We start from the raw sequence: 20623 nt of genomic DNA, 5'->3' as shown, positions 1-20623 counted from the left end.
AGTTACACAACATACAGTATTCATAATTTATATAAATGACCTGCGAAAGCGCTTGTACGCTGACGACACGACCGTTTATTGTTGAGTTTCTACTGTCCCAGTTTTCCCTCAGCGTTCACACTCTGGAGGAATGATAGAGAAGTGATGAGCACATGGGCACGGGTATCGAGGACTCATTTATATGAGCAGTTGAGGCTGAAATTAAATTCTTGTTTATAGGTTCCTGTAAAAAAGAAAGCAAAAAGAAAGCTTGCCACTTTTTAACTACTGTAGGGGTTCAGCAAAGCAGTTCACCTTAATAGCATGGTAGCCTTACATGACTTAATATTGGTAATATTAAGTAATACACAGGAACACAGTCATACAGTGAAGGAAACACACATCATAGTTACAATGGGTGGAAATAAATGGTGGAGGAACAGCACACTGCTTTTTCTGTAATTACAACAAATTTCGATCAATAACACCCAGCGGCGGTGGACCTCTGACAAGCTCTGGTGTGTTTATTGGTCTCAGGAGAGAAGTGAGCACGCATTAGAGGTAATTTAATGATGCGCGGTACCGCATCACACGACACTATTATCAGTGATGCTTTGTGTCCGAGCAACGTTTAAAGAAAAGCTGTGCCCAATTTCCAGGCGTCTGTGAGCGACCAGGAGGACGAGCGGGAGGAAGATGGCGGAGGGGCCCCTGAGCTTGGGCCGGCAGGCGGGACTGGCAGGTTTTGCCGTTGTATAACAGGGACATTTAGTCACACAGCTGATAGATAGAAAGGATCAGACCTGCAGCCTGAAATACGATTTCAGCAGATGGGAGATGTGATGAACCGTTGCATTATGTATGATGAGCGCGAGTGGGCTTTGGGCCGTCCTGAAAGATTTATTTCAGTCAAGCCCACTCAGTCCGCATGCAAGGACGGAGACGTACCAGGTCTACCATGGCGATGTACCCCACAGCTGTATGAACGCCATGTGATGGCGCCACTAATCTCATCTTGTTTAACTTGTGATATCACATTTGTTTAACACTTTACCATTATGTGATGCCACAGGAAACCTTGAGAATAACTCATTATTATCCTCAGTGGAATAAGCACAGTATTTATTGGCATGACCAAGCAGCATGTTTGATAAATATGAAGGATTTCACATCTAATTGGCTGTATTGTTCTACATGGTCCACCGGAACCCCCCCTTTAAACCCATGTGTGTATTTAACTGGCGCTTTACACCAAAGGGTTGAATTTTTGTGTGAATGTCAGGATGAAATAGACAAATCCTCGAGGCAGGGTTCCAACAATTGATATTTCTTTTTATTCATGTTTGTAAAGTGGGCAAAAGTATTGCAGTTTTCTCTTTAATGGCAAGAACATTCACATTATTCTGTCTGGCTTTGCTGTAACTCTGTAATGTAATGAAGTACATCCTGCCTGAAAGCTTCCACGATACATACATGTTGCATTAGGTGCTGCTCTCTTATCCACAGAAATAAATCTATACTATGAGCTAGGTTTGTGTATTAATGCACAGGCAGGCTTCTGACACCTATATACAAATCTCACGCACACATCCAGGTTTTTTTATGATTAGAAAAACAACGCAGCTTCAACAGCCGAGAGCTCATTTGTAGACGGCCTCTCATGTCGGTCACAACCAAAAAAATACCATGATGGCAGCATTTCTGTCCATGTTTTCAGTCGCAACGAAAGGCGCCGCGTCCACACTGTGATCATCGGTCCGCAGCGAGGAAAACACACACCTTTGTTTGGCCCAGGGTTAACTGCGAGGAGAGACGGGGACAGAGAGAGAAGAGAAAATGATGTGAAAACCTGGGAGGCGACCAACTGCATGGCTGGACTTCAAAGAACACCCACGCAAAATCCACACGCAGAACACAATGAAGCTTTCCAGCAGCGGCGCGTTGTATAAGTGAATGCACCAAAACCAGACAGACCTGGTTAGCAATCTTGGTCTTCAGGGTAAAATAATGCTTAGGAAACAATATTACACCCCCACGGCCATTTCTTTATAGGGAAGAATCAATGCTGCATTCAGCAGATGCGTCTTAATATCAGCTCCTAATGTCCGATACAGGGTCCGTTAGCATTAGCTTTATATGAAGCAGAGCGTGTTTTAAAGTATTGAGACGTTTATGAATAAATTACAAACTTTGGTGTTCATGCTCTCATACAGGGATGATGAATGAATGAAATAGGTCCATCAGGTGGGTTGTGTGTTTGGGGCTGTACAGTATCGGAGATTTTGGAAGTTTTAACATGAACGTCTGTTTGTCCGTCAGTCCATCTGTCTGTTCGTGGAACGCTTCAAACGTGGGATTTAACAGTAGCATAAAATGTGCCTGGTGAGCATGCTGAGTTTAAAAAAAACAACAAACCTATTTCTCTATCAAACGTGAACAATTTCACTCCACTTTAGTACACAAACATGCTTCGGATCACGCGGAGAGCTTCCCTAATGAATGCGCACACACGTGCAGGAGCCCATTTACCCCCCCCCCCCCTTCACTTGCTTCAGAAGAACAAATCATCATCATCATCATCGTCCTCGTTATCGACATCGTCCAACGACCAGCTCCAGTCGTTCAGGCCGAAATCGAGCAATCTGAAACAGTGAGTAGGAGGTTCAGGCAGGACTCAGTAATGTGCTGGGATGGAACACGCCAAGTTCATCTCAGGCTGGCGCAGAGCCACCGGTGATAGAGCGCAGCTTGTTAGAGCGACGGGACGATTTAATGGACGCGGCGGCAGCGGGAGATTGTGAAGGGCGGACGGCCGATGACAAGCCTTGTTACCTACAGCCTCCCAGCGTGGGAGGAATGCTGGGGTCAGAGGTGAAGAGGGTCAGTGGAGGATGATGCGGAGCATGGGGCCGCTGGTGGGGGGGGACGAGAGCAAGTTAGGTCGTAAAAATACGATAAGTCAGTGATGGAACCACCCTGGGAAAACAGGTTGGGGTAGTTAGTGGCTCCTGTGGGGCATTATGAGCCTGTTTCTACTCAGAATTAGGATTTTGCACATGCGGGTGATGACATCACCATTACGGCCAGAGTTGAAACTACATATGGTTCAAAAAATGAAGAGTTTAAGTGGTCAGAACAGGTCGGTAAGCTGAGATTTGGTTTACTAGTGCAAAAATAAACATGAGCTGAGGGCATAAATGGAATTTCTCACGTGAATAGTGACCTTCTCCTCACCTCGTCTTGCTGGATGTCTGCTGCTGTCTGCCAGACTGGATCTTGACGGCGCCGCGGTGAGGCGACATGTGAGGAGAACTCCTGGGCGACGGCCTGGGGGACACTCGCGGAGAGGAACGCGGCGGCGCCTCGGGAGACGTGCTCAGTGAGGCGGCGGGACCCAACGTGGGATGCTTCCTCGGGATGCGTTTGTAGAGGTGACTGACCCAGCGCTGCTGCTCCTCCTGAGAGTTGGTCAGCAGAAGCAGCTCTTTGGCCGTGGACATGTCATAATTCACTGAGGACGACAGGTCAGTTCCAAAGGTTAGAATCATTGGCTGATGTTCCCAGTGTTTCCTAGTGTATACTGGTTCGTCTCCAGGTGGCGTGCATACTGACCCTTGCAGGGAACAATAACTTCCTCCTTCTTGTCCAGGTGGTCCTTGTGGCACTTGGTGTGGCAGCGGCGGCACTCGAGGGCAGGAGGGGGCTTGAAGACGTGCCACAGGGGGCGGGTGCAGACCTCGCAGCTGGACGGGAAGTGGTAGAGGGTGAGGATGAACTCGTGGCCCTTGTGGCTGATGTACGAGGGCCGTTCTCCAAACGGCGTGGGCTCCATCACGACCTCCTGGTCGCGTTTAACCTCGCCTTCGTTAGCGTATAGAATCTGTGAGAAGAGCGACAGATGCTAATGAGCGGAAGGAATGGAAGGAAGGCGGAGCGGACAGAACTAAAGGTCCTTGAACGTCACCTGGAATATCCTTGGGATTTCTTTGGGATCTGCTCGGTACACATCGGTGTGAGTGACTGGTCGGACATGAAACAGTTTACTGTAGGAGGAAGAAGGGGAAGATTTAGGGTAAAACAAAGCTTTCAAACATAAAGAACACACATCAAACTGCTGGGCACAAATCACCAATTTTATGTGATAATGAATGAAAATAAGGACTCACTCAATGTCCAGTGTCATGAAAGGATTGCCCTGTTCCCGGTCCAGCTCGCTGTTATAGAAAAGGATCTTCTTACTGCTAACAACTAGATACTGTGAAGGAAGCGAGGGTCAGTAGAAGGTAGCGAACTAGCAGGAATGGTTCCATACGTGGAATGAAGGAACAGTGATTTACTTTTTTGTCCCATCCAAAGCGCTTTGTGTTCTTGGTGGGAAGTGAGATCCAGCCCTCCAGCCTGGAGTCTAGACCACAGAGGGAAGAAATAGAATGAATCCAAAGGGAGACACTTTGAATCCTCATCACCACTTCAAAAAACCACCTTGACATTTCAGAGCTGCGGTGGCATTTCCACCGAGCAGACGCTTCGAGGAGGGAACGACGCCTCACTCAAGCCAAAGTGGCGTAAAACCCGCTTTATAAAACAAGAAATCTGCACATTCACACAATGAGCAAAAAGGGACGCGCGTTGTGTTAATTTAAAGAAGAGATTATTTTGGTAAAAATGCAGACAAAACTCAGAGCTCAGGATTAGAGACACGCAGTAGATTATAGGGTTAGTTGAAAATCTGCAGGAATAAACCAGGGTTGAGGGTCTTCTGCTGGGAATTCTATTAATTCGACTTTTTTTTTTGATAATAATAATGATAAATTGGGGTTTTCATTTACGCCCCTCTCCTGGGATTGGGCGGTCATGCAGGGTCACCTCCAGGTTCAGCCTCAGGGGGCTGCTCGTAGGTGAGCGCCAGGGGGGCCGGGCCCTGCTCCACCCGCCCGTCACGTTCGTCCTCGTCCTCAGACTCGGAGTCAAAGAGATCCGAGTGCAGGCGGGGCCGCGTGCCGATGCAGACGGATTTGTGTGTTCGCTGGTAGGTGAAGGACATAGATTCGGAGGTGTGGGAGTGACTAATGCGCACTGCGCCCGGTAAGCCGGAGAGAGAGGTGGAAGTGAGAGGAGAAGGGGGGAAATACAGAGTCAGCGTGAGGAGCCGGTGAAACTGAAAAAAAGCCTGGAAGTTCAAAACAAGAAGTGAAAACAAACGGCAGGAACCCGGAGGGCCGTGTGAGGGGATCTGGGAGCGGACCCAGAGGTTACCTGGGTATCCCTCGCTCGTGTCCAGGTCGTTGCCGCTGCTGATGCTGGTGGAGTCCAGTGAGTGAACGCTGAGGGTGGAAATCTGGCAACGCAGCTGCTCGATGTCGCTCTCTTTGCTGTCCAGCGCCATCTGAAGCTCCAGGCGAACCTGGTTCTCCTCCGCCAACAGCTGAAGGTCAAAAGCAGCGGCGTTAGCCTCCTGCGACACGCCGGCCACAGCGGATCTCTGCTGCTCTACTGACCGCCTGCATATCTGTCATTTCCCTCTGGTACTTGATGATGGTGCTGTTGAGTTTCTCCTTCTCTGCCCGCAGCTCCAGTTGCAGCTTCCTGTTCTCCTTCTCCCTCCTGTGAACCTCCGTGCCCCCCCGCACCGGCACCCTTCTGTTCATCACCTCGGCCAGCTTGTTGATGGCCTGGAAGCGAAACATACATTAAAGCCTGGAAGAATCTTACAGATCTGAGCGATGTAGAGCCCAGGTTCAGCACCAGCCTGCAGCTCAACGTTATTCTTAACCACAGACGATGCGCTGGAACTACATCTGCGCCACGGAAGTTAAACTGAGGAGAGAAAGCGTGCCAGGCTTTCCAGACGTGTGTAGGCGCCCAGACACACCTGGATTTTCAGCGTGCGTTCGTTCTGCAGCATCCTTTCGAAAGACATTTTGTGCGAGTTCATCTGCTTCTCCGCTTCTTTGGCTTTCTGCAACTCTGTAAAAATAGAAAAAGAAAAGAAAAGTCCGCTCAGAAGCTCGTGGAGAGAGGCGGTGATAAATCTGAAGGCCACCGCGTCCCCGTCAGCCGCTGCCGCACACTCACTTTGCTGCATTTCTTTCAGCTGGTTGTTGAGCTCCTCCTTCTCTCCGGCCAGGTTGGCTACGTCCACCGTCAGCGTGCGGTTGGACTCCTCCAGCTGTGACAGTTGTGGAGGCAGAGGTCAGGGACACGACATGAAACCAGCATTTCTGCTGTTTTTAGACTCAGTAATCACAGCCGGGGTCTAGGATCAACTTCGTCCTCTCACCGAGCTGATGGTGGCCTCCTTGTCGCCGAGTTCCTGCTTGTGTCTCGCCATCATGTCTTTGATCTCCAGCTCCTTCATGATCTTCTCCTTCTCCAGGTCAGAGTACTGCTCCTCGGCGATGGAGCGGGCCAGCTGCTCAGTGTCCACCTTGGTTAAACTGGCTTCCAGCTGGGCCGTCAGTGACTCCCTGTGGTTGACACAGAGTCCTTAGCTTCAGTAAACACTCAGTTTTAATAAGAAAAACTCCCAAAACCGGTTAAGTATCACATATTTGTTCTATTGTCTGTCAGTTGCGACGCTTCAGCATATCTAGTGGAATTCAGATTTTAATTTGTTTTCCTCTACTGTTTATGTGTACGTGACCCAAATCACGTCAGGGTGGTTTTTTTGTTGTTTTTTATGGCTGCAGTGGTGTCTGCAGCTCCAGTGTTTAGGCTGGAAGTCGCTCACAGCTAACCAGCAATCTCACCTCTCCTCCTTGTACTCTGCCAGCCGCCGCTGCAGCTCTTTGCACTGTTTGCTCTTCTTGTCGCTCTCGTCCTTCAGCTCACGGACCTGCGTCTTGTACAGGGTCTTAAGGGAGGAGGGACGGAGATCCAGATCGTTTTATAGTGCAGATTTAGTGCAGCGTGTCACATATTCCCACCTCCGCTGCGGTTTTGTGGCGAAGGTGCAGAAAAATGCAGAAAACTGTGGTTTGGAATTACCGTGAAATACTGTTCTGCCTCCAGCTGGTCTTTCAGTTCCTTCAGCTGGCCACCCACCTCCTGCTTCTCCCTGGAAAACAGCCAACAACCTGTCAATCGTTGCTGCTGGCCAACTACCCACAGAGCCGAAGCGCTTTGCTCAGCGTAACAAAACACCGGGGCTGCGTGTTGGATCAGCTCGTTGGGTTTTAACCTGCGCAGTTCCTGGTTCTGCTTGTCCAGGGTCTGCTTCATGTCCAGCAGGTGGTTGAGCTCCTGCTTGAGCTGTTTCTCTGAAGAGCGGAGCACCGACACCTGCTGGGTCTGCATCTTCAGCTCGCTCTGGCTCAGACTTCGCCTGTGGCTCTCCTGCTCCAGCCGCAGGCTCAGGTTCTTTACCTGCACCATCGGCCAAGAAAGAGAAGATACATCAGTCATTTTTAAAATAACCCATTTACGTGCCTGGACTGAGCGATGCTTCGGCGTGCCTCAGCGGTACACGTGGGTGCTCTCAGCCAGCCCGTCACTAACAGGTGGCGCAAGGCGACAGTTCAAGCTGCGCGCTAACCGATAAAAGCTGTCGTCATAATTATTTCATCAGGGATTACTCAGTGGCGTGAAGCGAAGAAGTATGACCTCACTATAAGATGCGACCGGTCCTACCTCTTCGGAGAGTTTCTCCTTTTGTGTCTGCAGCTCGTCCAGCTTTTGCTTGGCCTGCTTGTAGTCACAGTCCAGCATGGAGTGCTCCTTCTTCAGCTGCAGCAGCTTCCCCTCCACCTGCATCTTCAGGCTGCGCTCCTCCTGCAGCGTCAATTCCACCTCTGGAATTCAAAAAACAAAAACCCAAGGAGAGGGTTTGTAGCGCGGTCAGAACTGCCAATTTTCGGATGCGGTTTTAGCTCGAAAGCATTCTCAGGCCATTGTGCGCTCTCACCTTTCAGGGCCTCAGGGGTGGCCTCCTCGATGGAATGGTCGATCTTATTTTGATCCGCCAGCTTGGCTTTGGTGGCCTTGTGCTCCAGCTCCTCCAGCTCCATACTCTGCTGCAGAGTCCTCAGCTTGAACATCAAGTCTATCTCCTGGTTGCTCTTCTCCTGCACCATCAGAAATGTGTAATGCCGTAATGTTTGTAATGTTTTCGGACGGAAAAAAGAAATGAAAAAAATCACAACCGACCTTTTCAAGGATGCCCAACTGCTCCTGAAGCTTCTTCTTTTCAGACAGGACTTCAGAGTGGGAGGATTTCACTTCTTTCACCTCCTCCTTCAGTCTCCCAACACGTCCTGAAATTGAGTAATGGAAAAAGGTACGATGAAATAAAGGAAGTATTAAGCATTGTGTTCTCCTTAAAGGAAAAACAACATGCATATTTTTCCTTGAGCCGCCTCCGCCCACATGTGGCATGGCTGTTGTTTGGGTACATCCCCTCTGACCTCAGCGGCTGGCACTGAGCACCTTCTAACTTTCCAAACAGCCAGTCGTGTAAGAGGTGCTGGCTCTGGTGCCGCTTTGGCTGCTACAGCCCTTTGAGCAGATGTTTCCACCTATGATCTGATATTTCCCCTGGCCTGGTCCAAAACTACAAATTCCCATCTAATACCCAGTCCGGCCACCAGCTGCTCTGTTCCTGCTACTGGCCAGAGGTTTACTGCAGCCGCCCTCGGAGCTAACACTCTGATTATGAGCTGTCATGGAACCAAATTAACCTTTTTTCTTACCTGGCACTGATGCTAACACTTTTAGAATATATGAGACCATTAAATAGATGTTGGCCTGTTGGTGAGGTTTTAAAATGTAATAACCATGACCCCCTATCTGATTTATGTTCAGTTCCAGCCTCTATATGTATGCAGCCTTTGCTACCTCAAAGCAGCTAAAAAGCTGTTATGACACTGGAGGGAAAAGTTCTTCTAAAGATGTATTTAAGTTCATGACTGTATGTCGCACTTTGCTTCAGTGTATCTCAAATGTTTGGGAGAATGTTTGCCATAAAACAGCAGTCATATGAGGGCAGTAAAAGCCACAGTGGATTTCTCGTAGACCGCTTTAATCCTCCCAAATTCACCCTGCAGGTCAGCGATGGTTTCGGTCCTGAGGTTTCCATCTCTCCTCTCCTCGTCCAGCTCGGCCTGCAGCGCCGTCAGCTGCTTCTCCAGCTCCATCCTGTCCTTTTCCAGCTGGCTACACCTCTCCTTCGTCTCCCCCAGGCTGGCCTCCAGGCTCTGAGCCTGTTTCTGCGCCTCTGCCTGACTCTTCTTCAGCCTGGCTGCCGCCTCCTGTTCCGCCTGCAGCCCAGCGTTGGTGTCGTCGAGCTGCGGGATGGATGAAAGGATGAAACTTTCTCGCTAAAGTGGGTCAGTGCAGCAGTCAAATTAAAGGGGTTAAATGAGGAAAAAGACAGACCAAGCTGTACTGAACACAGGAAACGCCTTCATGATGGAATAAAACACCTCTTCCTCACTTGTTTCTGCAGTTGGATATTCTTCTCGTTGGAGATTTGGGAATTCTGGTTCTTTTTCCGAAGATCCTCCAGCTGATCCCTCAGGTTGTTCACTGTAAAAAACAACAGATAACTCTAAAACACACAGGTTTCGTTCATGGGGTCGACACTCAAGCGGATTTGCTGTGGATTCCCGGCAGTTTAAACGGCAGCTATGTGGATGGGATATTTTGCTGGGCGCTCACATTCGTTCTCCAGGCTCCGCTTCCTGTCAGTCTCGAGCTCCACCTTGCGCAGGTTCTCGACGCTCTGGTGCTGCAGCAGAGCTCGTTCTCTCTCCAGCTGACGGAGCGAGGCCTCCACTTTCTGTCTGCCGCTCATCTGCGGGAGCGTGAGCAGAGTGAGCTCTGTTCCTCTGCCTTCCTACCAGGTCGGGTGAACAACAGGGCAGGTTTCACTCTTACCTCCTTGTCCAGCTCTTTCACAAGCTTTTCTAAACGGTTGGTGGCATTTCTGTGGAATAAAAAGGCGCAAGTTCCCATGATTAGCAGAAAGCTAAATTTTTGAACCTTCAGGTCTCACTTATGTAACTCAATCAAAGTCTCCCCGCCTCAGCTAAAGGGGAGATTTCAAACCTCCTCATCCGGTTGATACAGACTGAAATCAAGGCCTCAGATTAATCATACTTGCACTTCTGCTCCAGCTCATCTTTGGCCTGCATCTCACAGTCGAGCTGCTCCTCCAGCTGATGAAGCTTTTTCTGAAGCTGCTCACGGCATCAGAAAAACACAAAGGCTATCAGCTCAGAGCCATCACCATCTCCCACCCTTCTGTTTTAGGACATACGAACCTCTGTGTTGGTGTCCGACTCCTTATTCTCGCTGTTTTCCTCACCGTCCTTTGAATCTTCTGCCAAGTATTTATTATTCGCCTTCAGTAACCTACAAAAAGTGATGCGATTAAAAAATACAAATAAATATCAGAATTATTTTAAAATCTGCTCACTTAAACAACAGCTAATGCTCGTTGGGCCCTCATCATTTCATGATTTGGTCAATAAGAAAAAGATTATTTTCCATCACAGATCAGGTTTGTCTCATAATTAATGAAATTGAAGGGACCAATCAGAACAATCTTCCTGCTGTTACCGGGGGGTTGCCTGTACTGGTCACATGTGTACAGTTGAGCACCATATTTTAAACCCTGGCGCCACTTAGCTGCTTAATATTCATTCACTTCAGACGTGATGTTTCAGCTTTCAATAAATGATCTCATGCAGCGAGCCTAAAGCCATCTTTCTAAAGTTCTGGAAAGTCTGTTTGGAGAGATCGAAGACCGTGTTCAACGCACACGGCTGCTGCCAAATTCTGACGGGGGAATCCTGGGCGTGCGTCTCTGGGAATCATTACATAACCTCTGTCAGAGCATTTGAAGTTGTTTTCGCTTCACTTCAGAAAGCAGCGAGCAAAAAGAGAACTGAATATGGAAATGCTCCCGGAATATATCGGAAAATCATTTCAGAGGAGCTATGGTTCATCCCGAAGGCCAATTTAATTAAAAGCTTTCGTTGTGACCTTGACTCTGCTTTGTTTAAATTAATGTCAACGAGAAAGACGTGGAATCCCTGGCTGAACTAAAAAAGCATCCTGAGGTTAAGGCTGATTAGAGTGCTATAGGATCAGAAATTCAACACACAGCTGTCGGTTTTTACTAGTTCCACCAACTTCAGAGCAGTTCCACTGCAGCCTGAGCAAAGAGAGCATTTAAAGGGCTTCTCAGAACAAGGCGGCAGTGTGGAGCACGAACAGGCGAACACTGTCCAGCTGCTGCGTGACGGTATTAAAAAGGCACGGGTGTGAAGCTGCCTGTGCCTCTTAGACTCAGAGCTGTCTACAAACTTGCTTCCTGACTCCTCATGCCCATTTTAAACCACCATGGTAGGGACTTTTTTATAAAACCCCTTGTAAAAAAAATCCACTCCAAATGCCAATTTAATTTGCGAATGTGCATCAAAACACTGACAAAAAGTGAACTTACTGGTCCTCCTTGAAGTAAGTGAAGCCAACAAACGGCAGCTGGTTGCCCACGAACGCTCTGGGTGGAGGGAAGGTCTCGGCGTTGCCTTTGTCATTCTCTATGTCGTCAAAGTTGCTGGTGTCGATGTCACTGCTCAGCTCTGGCACGACTGGAGCCACCGCTGGAGGGGAGAGACAAGGTATCATGGAGGAGGAGGACCAGGAGGAGAAACAGCAGTGCTGCTTTACAAAGAAACCTGCAGCTGCAGGTATTTAAATCTAAACAGCATGTCCAAGAAACCCACTTTTCCAGGATATTCGTGGTAAAGCTCTGGGCAGGTTGGCGAGAGACTGACACCCCTGCTTTGCCCGTATAGTGCTCCCTTTGTGTCCTGCACACTATGTCTTTCAGCGGCAAAACTAAAATGCTGGCTCTGGCTTTTGCAGTGGTAACCACGCATCCAAGATCTGCCCGAAAGGCAGATTAAAATGTGCCAAAGGACCAATCAGATAAAACTCAGCCATATATAGTTCCCAGATAAAAATGCCGCTATTGTGGATTGAGTCGCTGGCTGGAGGCAAGGAGCTCGTTAGTGTTTGGTCGGGACGCAAACCTCAGCGTGACGACTGCAAGGAGAGAATGCAGGGAGAGACCCGAGCGCAGGAATTAAAACAAATGAGGGATAAAAAAACTTGTGGCGAGACAGAGAGAGACACGGGCCGCTCCGTGGAGGCCCATGTGGCATCGATTCCCAGAATACGCTCTGATAGCGGGCAGCTAATGACAGGCGTCCGTCGCCACAGCGAAAGCGAGAGAGCGGGAGAAAACCCTCCGAACTCAAGGCGCCCTTCTCATTAGTTCCCAACAGGCCGCACGGCCTGCCCCGCCTTCCCCGCCTCTGTGGGGTGCTGCCTCCAGTCTAACGCATCCATCTATCAGCGCAACCACGCCGCTACTTTATAAACATCACAAGCTCGAGGAGAGTCAGCGCCGCTCTCTCCACGGGGCGCCGCGACGGGACGGCAGCAGGGTGACGGCTTCGATGCGTCTGCGACAGAGCGCGTGTGTGCAAACGCAGCGGCAGCACAGTCGTAGCTTTGTGCTCCAGACTGTCTGAAGTTTGGTAAAAACATCATGTCTGTGGCCTTAATCAGAGCCAGGTGAGAAGCTGTGAGGAAAACTGAAAGGGTCTGCGTGTAAGTCCATACCGACAGCGTTCCTGTTCGTATCTGTAAAACATCCCTGTGATTACTTCCTTCCTGCCTTAAAGACGCTTCATCTGATACTAAGGTGAGATTAAGGGTGATTCTTTGCAGATGTGCAGACGAGCCTTTCTTGAAAGTACAGAAAGGTCATTATTAGGAGTTACTGCACTGCTCAGTAAAAGCTCAGTGCATCACTGTTCAGCTTCAGCCTGTTCAGCTTCAGTCTGTTCAGCGCAGGTTGTTACCCTGCAGTCTGTGTGCGTCACTAATAGCTCCGATAATGTCAGATTTAAGCGCAGAGCATGCGTGTCATATTCGTGCAGGCTGGCTGACTCATACGATGAAAATTCATCATGAGCTCAGGGTGAAAAGCACAGGGCTGCAAAGAATGTGCTAAAAATGATAAGCAACATAAGCAAAGTTAAAGGGCACACATTAGCAGAGATGGGAAGGAGGGACTTGCCAGCTGCAATCCTGGACCATAAAAGCCCCACTAGGTTTGAAAGACGTGCACACACTCACTCTCTCGGATGATGTCGAAGGTCCACTGGTTGTTCTGGAAAAACGCGTGCCGCTTGATGTCATCCACTCCATTGCGTCCCAGCCGAACTTTCCTGAACACAGCGAGAAAATCAAACCTGTCAGCCCTGTAGCACGCTGTAGCCACGCCCCCATTTCACAACTCCACCCACCACCATCATCAACATGTCATCCCAAACGCACACACGCGCACGGTGACCGTGGGGGACTGACCGATCCGACCAGCTGCCGGTAGACGGTGGAACCTTCTGATAAAGTTCCGGGAGGAGAGAGGGAGCGAAGGCAGCGGGATCAGGCCGCGGGAGGCGACGGCAGCAACTCCGGCACGACTGCCCAACCTGCTGCCTCGTTCCCTCTCTTAAAAACCACACAGACCCTCCTTTTTGACCCCCCCCCCTAAAAGTGGTGCAGCAGTTTGGGCTTTGCCACGTGTGGGACATTCCACATCCCAGAAAGAGGAAGAGAGGGCGGGCAAGAGAAGGAAAGGAAGAAGGAGAGGGAGAGTTTTTTAAATCCATCCCCCACCCCACGATCCGACAGGTAGGTCAAAACGTCAGCAGGACCCAGGTGTCAACGTCGGGAGAACTGACGACTGCAGGGAGGGAGGCTAAAAAACATAGGAGACGATGGGAGGAATAAAATTGCCACCAAAAAACAGGAAAAATAAAAAGATTTATAAAATAAAGAACAAAGAGATTAATTCAGCCCAAGCGCTGCAATATTTACGTGTGTGTTCGCGCGTGTGCGTGTGTGTGAGCTGGGATTTTGTCTGCGGTGTGAGAATGTTGAGTTAAGGTAAATAAACAAGTGAGAGAACATGAAAGGTTGTTCTGTATTGAAGCAGAAATGGCCTGTGTTTAACCCTGGGGCAGGGTTCCCAACGTAAACAGGAAGTGGGAGGGGCCAGCAAAACAAGCACATGACAGACAGCCATTGGAGCGATTGACTCTAAATAACAATGATGTTATGAATTATAGCTTGTGAATGGAACGCTAAATACGGCTGGCACCATTTGGCTTTTGCTGAGCAAATTACTTCCAAAATAAGATATTTTATATTGAACACTGGGTGCTGCCCATTATTTAGAGGCAGTCCCACATAAAAACACACCAAATGTGCAGCAGTCTGCCGTCACTCTTGTTATATTGCTCCTTTTTTTCAAACATTTGTTAAAAATAGAGCATCTGGTGCCATTTAGCAGGAAACCTGTAAGAGATTTATACCTGCTGGGAAACAATGAGGAGAGCAAAGCTGTGCACAGGCTGCCCACTGCTAGCTTGAATCAAAAAATAATGGCAAAACAGTCTGAAATCACTAAACACAAACCTGTCAGAAAGAAAGGCACAGATGAGGTCTTTGGCATCCTGAGACATTTCCACATCTTCTGGGAAGATTAGGGAATTCTTGTGGTTCATGATCTTCCCGTAAGTTCCAACGAGAGACTCGGCATAGAAGGGGGTTTCACCTGTAAAAACACATATTCTATAAGATCCTCTCCACAATACGTCTGATATATAACGTGGTGATACTCACCAACCAGTAACTCATAGATAAAGACTCCCACAGACCACCAGTCACATTCCCGGCCGTAGTAACCATCACCACCCTGAGACTGGAGCACCTCTGGGGAGATGTAATCAGGCGTACCTACAGCTGTGTCGCAGTGAACCATGCCTGTCTGCCAGCCGAGAAACACAAAAATAGAACATTAATGACTGTATCGGACTGCCGGGGTTAGAGGAGACAGCAAACAAGCTTAGAAAAAAAAACAGGCCCATGAAAAGCAGCGGGAAAAACATTTGCATTGTTGCGGTTGAAAATGTCTATGAAACCTCACCAAGAGGCTAAAAATTCAGCGAGAATGGATGATTTATGAAAGAAAGAGCCAATTTCGGGCAGAGCTAAGCTCCGACCATGTTTGTGTGACTCATTCCGTCTACCAGAACATTTGAGAGATGTGTGGAGAGCGAGCGTGTGAACCGGGCACTCAGAGGCCCCCGCAGTAAAAAACAAATAGGTGGAAGTGAAAAAATGTCCCGACCAACGCCGGGCTGTTGGGCACAATAACGCCTGAGACCTTTTAAAAAAACAGTGTCGCTGCAGGAAGTTCACAATATCAACACTTGGTGGCGCACCGGAGCTTCAACCTTGACCTACCGAGTCCATCTTCATGCAGGTGCCGAAGTCCGCCAGCTTCAGGTGGCCATGCTGGTCGAGCAGCATGTTGTCCGGTTTGACGTCGCGGTGGATGAAGCCCATGGAGTGGATGGCGTCCAGCGCCAGCACCACCTCGGCCGTGTAGAAGCGAGCCCACTTCTCGGGTATGTCGTAGTTCATGGTGAGCGTGACCAGGTCGCCGCCGGGCATGAACTCCATCACCATGTAGAGGTGGCGGTCATCTTGGAAGGCGCAGCACAGCTGGAGAAGAGCCGTCTCAGATCTGTTAACGCACTCGACAACATCCTGAACAACTACTTTAGACTTTAAAGCTCTCGTTTTGAGTCTGACATCGCAGTTTTCCTCTATAGAATAAATGTTTCTGTGCACCTGCACCACCCAGGGACTGTTGGAGAAAGCCATGATGTGCCGCTCCTCCCAAAAGAAGGCCGAGTCCGACCGCTTGATCATCTCAAACTTGTTGAGCTGCTTCATGGCGTAGACCTTCTGAGAGGCCTTGTGACGGACCTAAACAGGAGCGCAGAGGGGTAAATATCAACAGCACCGTGGAGACAAAAACAAGACATCGACAGTCTAAAAGTCACAGAGATTAGATAGAGGAGACGAGTCGGGGGAACCTGGAATTGCAAACAAACGCCCATAGAAAGGCATGTTTGCACAGGATGTAAGCAGAATTGCTGAGAGCCCCCCTTCCCCCCCTCAGACTTCACACTCTTCACCCACTCACAGAGCCTGTCCAGGCTTGTTTCTCCACCACAAGACTCTCTACAGGACACAAATTCAGGCGTGTGGGAGCACAAGGGACAGGCATTTGGGAAAACTGAGCGTGGGACAGGAGATGCCCCCCCTGCCTGGGGGACCTGCAGCCGCCACTGCTGCATGAAGGTTTCAGGCGTACAGAAGAGCAGCAGAGTACAGGTGCATATTTTGGTGGATTGACAGGGTGCAGCTCCCTCTAGTGGCCCTCATTCCTGGAATTTTTACAGGAGGGACCTGGAGACACAGAAAGTCTGGAGCCTTCGTGCTCCTCGGTGCAACTGCTGCCCTGGGACACGAAGATAAACACACGAAGGCCTCTCCTCACCAGCTGCACCTCCCCGTAGGCCCCGCGGCCGATCAGCTTCACTTTGTCAAAGTCGGAGAGCTTCACCTGCAGCTCCTGCAGCTGACTGGCCGCCTTCTCATCTGCAGGGTGGAAACATTGGACATAGCCGTCAACTGTTGCTCCCAAGGAAGAGGACAGGAAAGCTACAACCTTTAAGCTAAAGAGAGCAGCAGTGTGGAGGAGCTGTCAATATTCAGAAGACACGGGATCAGCAACGCTTATTCAATGTTAATGTCAGGATTTGGAATTTAAATTTGCTGTCGTAAATAAGAGCTGACAGGAATTCTTTAAATATACAGGCAGAATATTGGCTCGCAGAGCTCTGTGGTCTTTTTGTCACTTTTGCAGGGGCCAAAAAGTATCAGATGGAGCCCGGGGAGACCTTCAAGGGTCAGAGGAGGGACAAAATTCTTACCACCGACACAGGAAGACCCTGAGAACGGTGCACCCGTTGGCACTTACATCGGTTGAGGAAGGCGTCTATGTTTTTGTTTTTCCGTAGAGCGGGATAGTTCAGATCACGCGCCAGTGCGCTGATGGAGTCCTGCAAACACAAAAAACAAAGCCAGGTCACTCTCTGGACGCGAACCCAACGGTATTCCGACGCTGACTCCACGTTTTATTTTTGCTGGGAAGTTTGGGGGCTATTGTTCATCCGTCAGCTTCGTTAGCCGCGGACGGATAAAAATCAAACCTGATGAATGCGAGGAAGGACTGCTGATGTTTGTGGGCTGTGAACGCAGCTAACGAGCAACACAACAGAACAATGAAGACTGGATGGAACGCCACAACAACGCTGTTGAAGCCCCACACACACCATCACCAAACCAACAAATCTCCCCCCCTGCAGCTCCACGCAGAGCGCCTGGAATGAAAAGCCAGTGAGGCCGCGTCAGTGTCATCAGGGCTTAAACCGGCAGGGTTGAGTTTCACATGGAAACCTCTGAGGCTTTTGGTGGTGGTGGTGGTGGTTGGGGGGGTGCAACGGAGGGTTGGACGGAGTCATCAGGCCTGTTTGTTCAGGGACGGGTGAGTGGGTGGGGAGTGGAATGTGGAATAATTCTGCACCTTTAAATAGCAACGGTGTGGAGAGATACCCCCCGACCCCCCCAACACAGGCGGGCGGAAATAGACCTGAAGGCTCACAAGCTATTGTGGGACAAACAGCTTATGGTTCTGGATTCAGGCTGAGCGCTCCCTCCAGGCTACATAAAGGGATGTGTGTGTGTGTGTGTGTGTGTGTGTGTGTGTGTGTGTGTGTGTGTACCTGCTTTAGTGCTAAAGGTTAATTTAGGCCAATTTTGTTGAATCAGAAATATTTTCAAGGTGTTCAAGGTGGGGTCTTTTTGTAACCTGCTTATTGACTTTATGATTACAAATTACAATTAAAGTCATTTAGCTGCTACAAAGTCTCGTGTTTGTGGGATGGTTTCAGGTCTTTGTGGATACATTTAATATCTGACCTTTTTAAACCTTGAATTCATATTTACGTCTTCTGTGGAGAAATTATTGTGTTTAAATACTATATTTAATATCATATTTATGATATAATCTTTTATTTAAATTTAGATGATTAATGTTTTGTTTTATTTCTGTTGTGGAGTTTTATTAAAAACAAAGTAATAACATAGGAGAAACGTACGAGTAAGTGGCATTTTTCTACATTTAGTCAAACATGATTCATGTTTTACTTAAAAACAGCAATTAATTACTGATCCTACAATTATTTCCTAGGAAACTGTTGTGTCAGAAGATTCCTGTAAGATGAAAACAGCTACAGGAAGACAGCAAGTAAACAAGTGAGTGATTTTAATGTCTGGCTTTGCGCATGTTTGCAGCTGGCAAGACTACACAGACTTTTACCTGGAATGAGGCCAATATAGAGAATTTGTACAAGACACAAGCCACCCTGTGACTCCAGAAAGGTGTCGTTACCATGGGCAACAATATCTGTCTGTTGTCGCTGCCCACCAGTGTTTAAAAACAGCTAATCCTGAGACAGGAGAGGCCGGGCAGGAGCAGAGGCACTTTTTTAGGGACAGAAACTCAATTTTTTACCTGCAGCCGGGACGGATCTGAACACGACTCTGCGGTTGCCGTGTGGTAACGTGTCCTCAGACAACACCTCACACCCACCCCTGCAGTGATCCGACACCGTCTCTTCAGAGGCGCTTAGAACGCGTCGAGATGCCTCCACCCACCAAAAAGAACGTTCAATGTTTCCGTGTGTGGGGACTTTACAGAACCGCTCTGTGTGTGTGTGTGTGTGTGTGTGTGTGTGTGTGATTCTGCTGGCATTTTTGTGATGCCGTCTCTCATTTATTCGAACCGTCTCTAAATAAAACCCTTCTTCCACAAGCGCGGCCTCACACCTGCCCCGGCCCGTCTGGGCCACCAGGGTCATGGTGCATGTGCAGCACGTGTCAATAAGTAACACAGTTTAAGACATATTTTCCTGTACACACACCACTGCGGTAACTGAACACCTGCTGAACCTGCCGGGCCATTTAAATGTGATTAAGTAGATTTATTTTAGATGAATCCATTCCATAAAGCACCTGATTCGCCCACAGCCACTGCAGCCCTACCTGACTGGTCTGTTGTGAGGTGAAGACATCCCATATTTACACCACTCGCCCACGTTAGATAAACATTAAGTGTCCATATTTGAAAGCACTGCTGCGAGTCGGCAGCAAATTGTGACTTACCTTTAAAAAAAACCACTTAGTAGATATAAACCAGAAATGACTATGATTCCTTTGTGGTGCGGATTTAACAAAGATGTCACGATGCGACAATGATCGCAGACAAACAGGAAAGTGATGTCAGGTCACGTCTGGTCAATCCAGGAAGTGACTTCAGCTTCCTGTGTGGCAGCTTCCTGTATTCAGGCCCTATGGTGACCCAAGTTGGACTCGTGACCACAGAGAGAAAGGGTTCAGGGCTGGTTTGGATGGACGGGTTCATTAATGTCAGATTTAACAGTCACAACTGACCCCCCCCCCCCCCCCCCCACCCTCATTAGATAAGGCTTCCTTACAGGAGGAACTAGTGCAGGGACAGCATATTTTTGACTTGACGTCATCGGTTTTGTCTCATCGGTTTGTCTTATTGACCCACAGCAGGGGTCCACTGACAGCGAGGGGGGGTTCAGACCCGCAAGAGCTGCATCTGAACGCAGAGGCACGTCCTCCCTGCCTCAAACTGCACCTCTCCATGGCCGTAGGCTAGAAAACAAAGGTGTGTGAGGCTTGAAAACCCCGCAGATTGAAAAAATGTGTTTGCTTTGTCAAATTGGGTGAGTCGGGTCTTTGGACAGGTGGGGGGGGCAAATGAAGACTATCAACAGTGGCAAAACAGGAAATGTTCAGCCCATTTTAAAGTGTCTGATCTAATTTCCCAGTATGTGTTTTTACAGCTGCAGACTTTGGTTCAATAAAAGAAAAGGTTTCGATTACCAGTGATGATCCGTGCGTGATTTCCTTATGGCCGTGTGTCATGACACTCGTACCTGTATCTGACCCTGAAGGCGAACGCAAACTCACCAGTAGGGTTTCCAAGTTTAGTGCCGACTGGGGGTTCCTCATAAGAGCCTCCAGCTTCGCCAAGCGGCTTTCCTGTCTGCTCTCCGCTCCCGGCATGATTCCACAAGCGCGTATCCTGCCCAAATAACATTAAAGTTGCGACAGCGGCAAAGGGAATGGGGGGAAACACCTGGAGGTTGTCTTGTGTCGGGTGCGCGGTCTCTGTGCGCGCTCTGCCTGGATCATTTCATGTCAACGCGAGCCTCTGTTGGTTAATAATTCGGCTGCCGCCAGATAGAGTCGTCTCCAACCTTTTGTCAGGAGCGCGTCACAGGAAAAAAGCCACTCAGATGGACTTTTGACACCCGGAACGTCGGGGCGCGTCTCCGCCAGGTGAGTCCCGTCCGCTCCCAGGTAACACGGCTCAGTGTGTTCGGACCGCAACGAGTCTGAACTCAGGGACAATCAGTGTCAAGCCGTCAAAAAAGTAACTAACACCACTTCCGGTTAGGAAGGTGACAACAATAAAACACATTGAATGGCCAGAAAATAAATCCAAGTCAATCAGTGCAATTGAGTTATTTTTCGGGGGTATTTTTTCGTCTCTTGCGGCGTTGCAATCATTTATTTGCAATTTGAGGGTAAAAAGTCAGAGGTCTGCACAATA

At 48.9% G+C, this 20623-nt stretch overlaps 1 protein-coding gene across 7 annotated transcripts; it reads right to left on the bottom strand.

Moving 5' to 3' along the window:
- Positions 1 to 1290: 1290 nt before the first annotated feature.
- Positions 1291 to 20422, bottom strand: LOC130515843 (rho-associated protein kinase 2-like). Of its 7 annotated transcripts, XM_057016373.1 has the most exons (35): positions 20268 to 20405; positions 19978 to 20092; positions 16895 to 16976; positions 16412 to 16512; positions 15697 to 15834; positions 15307 to 15567; positions 14683 to 14827; positions 14476 to 14614; positions 13132 to 13223; positions 11426 to 11585; positions 10239 to 10329; positions 10075 to 10154; positions 9853 to 9901; positions 9634 to 9769; positions 9410 to 9501; positions 9014 to 9260; positions 8125 to 8231; positions 7883 to 8042; positions 7609 to 7769; positions 7160 to 7344; positions 6967 to 7036; positions 6729 to 6832; positions 6260 to 6446; positions 6055 to 6148; positions 5852 to 5946; positions 5478 to 5651; positions 5236 to 5404; positions 4846 to 5055; positions 4317 to 4384; positions 4146 to 4234; positions 3944 to 4022; positions 3592 to 3859; positions 3214 to 3490; positions 2530 to 2621; positions 1291 to 1779 (listed from the first exon to the last, which is right to left on the bottom strand). In XM_057016373.1, exons 2-34 carry the CDS (start codon positions 20071 to 20073, stop codon positions 2531 to 2533), a joined length of 4497 nt encoding a protein of 1498 aa, XP_056872353.1. In that variant the 5' UTR covers positions 20074 to 20092; positions 20268 to 20405; the 3' UTR covers positions 1291 to 1779; position 2530. The 7 variants fall into 7 exon arrangements, with proteins under 7 accessions (XP_056872353.1, XP_056872354.1, XP_056872352.1 ...); XM_057016374.1 differs by lacking the exon at positions 2530 to 2621 and adding an exon at positions 2812 to 2891 and having other exon boundaries at positions 19978 to 20422; XM_057016372.1 differs by having other exon boundaries at positions 19978 to 20422.
- Positions 20423 to 20623: the final 201 nt, after the last annotated feature.

Source organism: Takifugu flavidus, chromosome 19, assembly GCF_003711565.1.
Source record: "Takifugu flavidus isolate HTHZ2018 chromosome 19, ASM371156v2, whole genome shotgun sequence".
NCBI lineage: Eukaryota > Metazoa > Chordata > Actinopteri > Tetraodontiformes > Tetraodontidae > Takifugu > Takifugu flavidus.
Note: the sequence above shows the minus strand (reverse complement) of the source record. Positions and strands in the feature narration are given on the sequence as shown.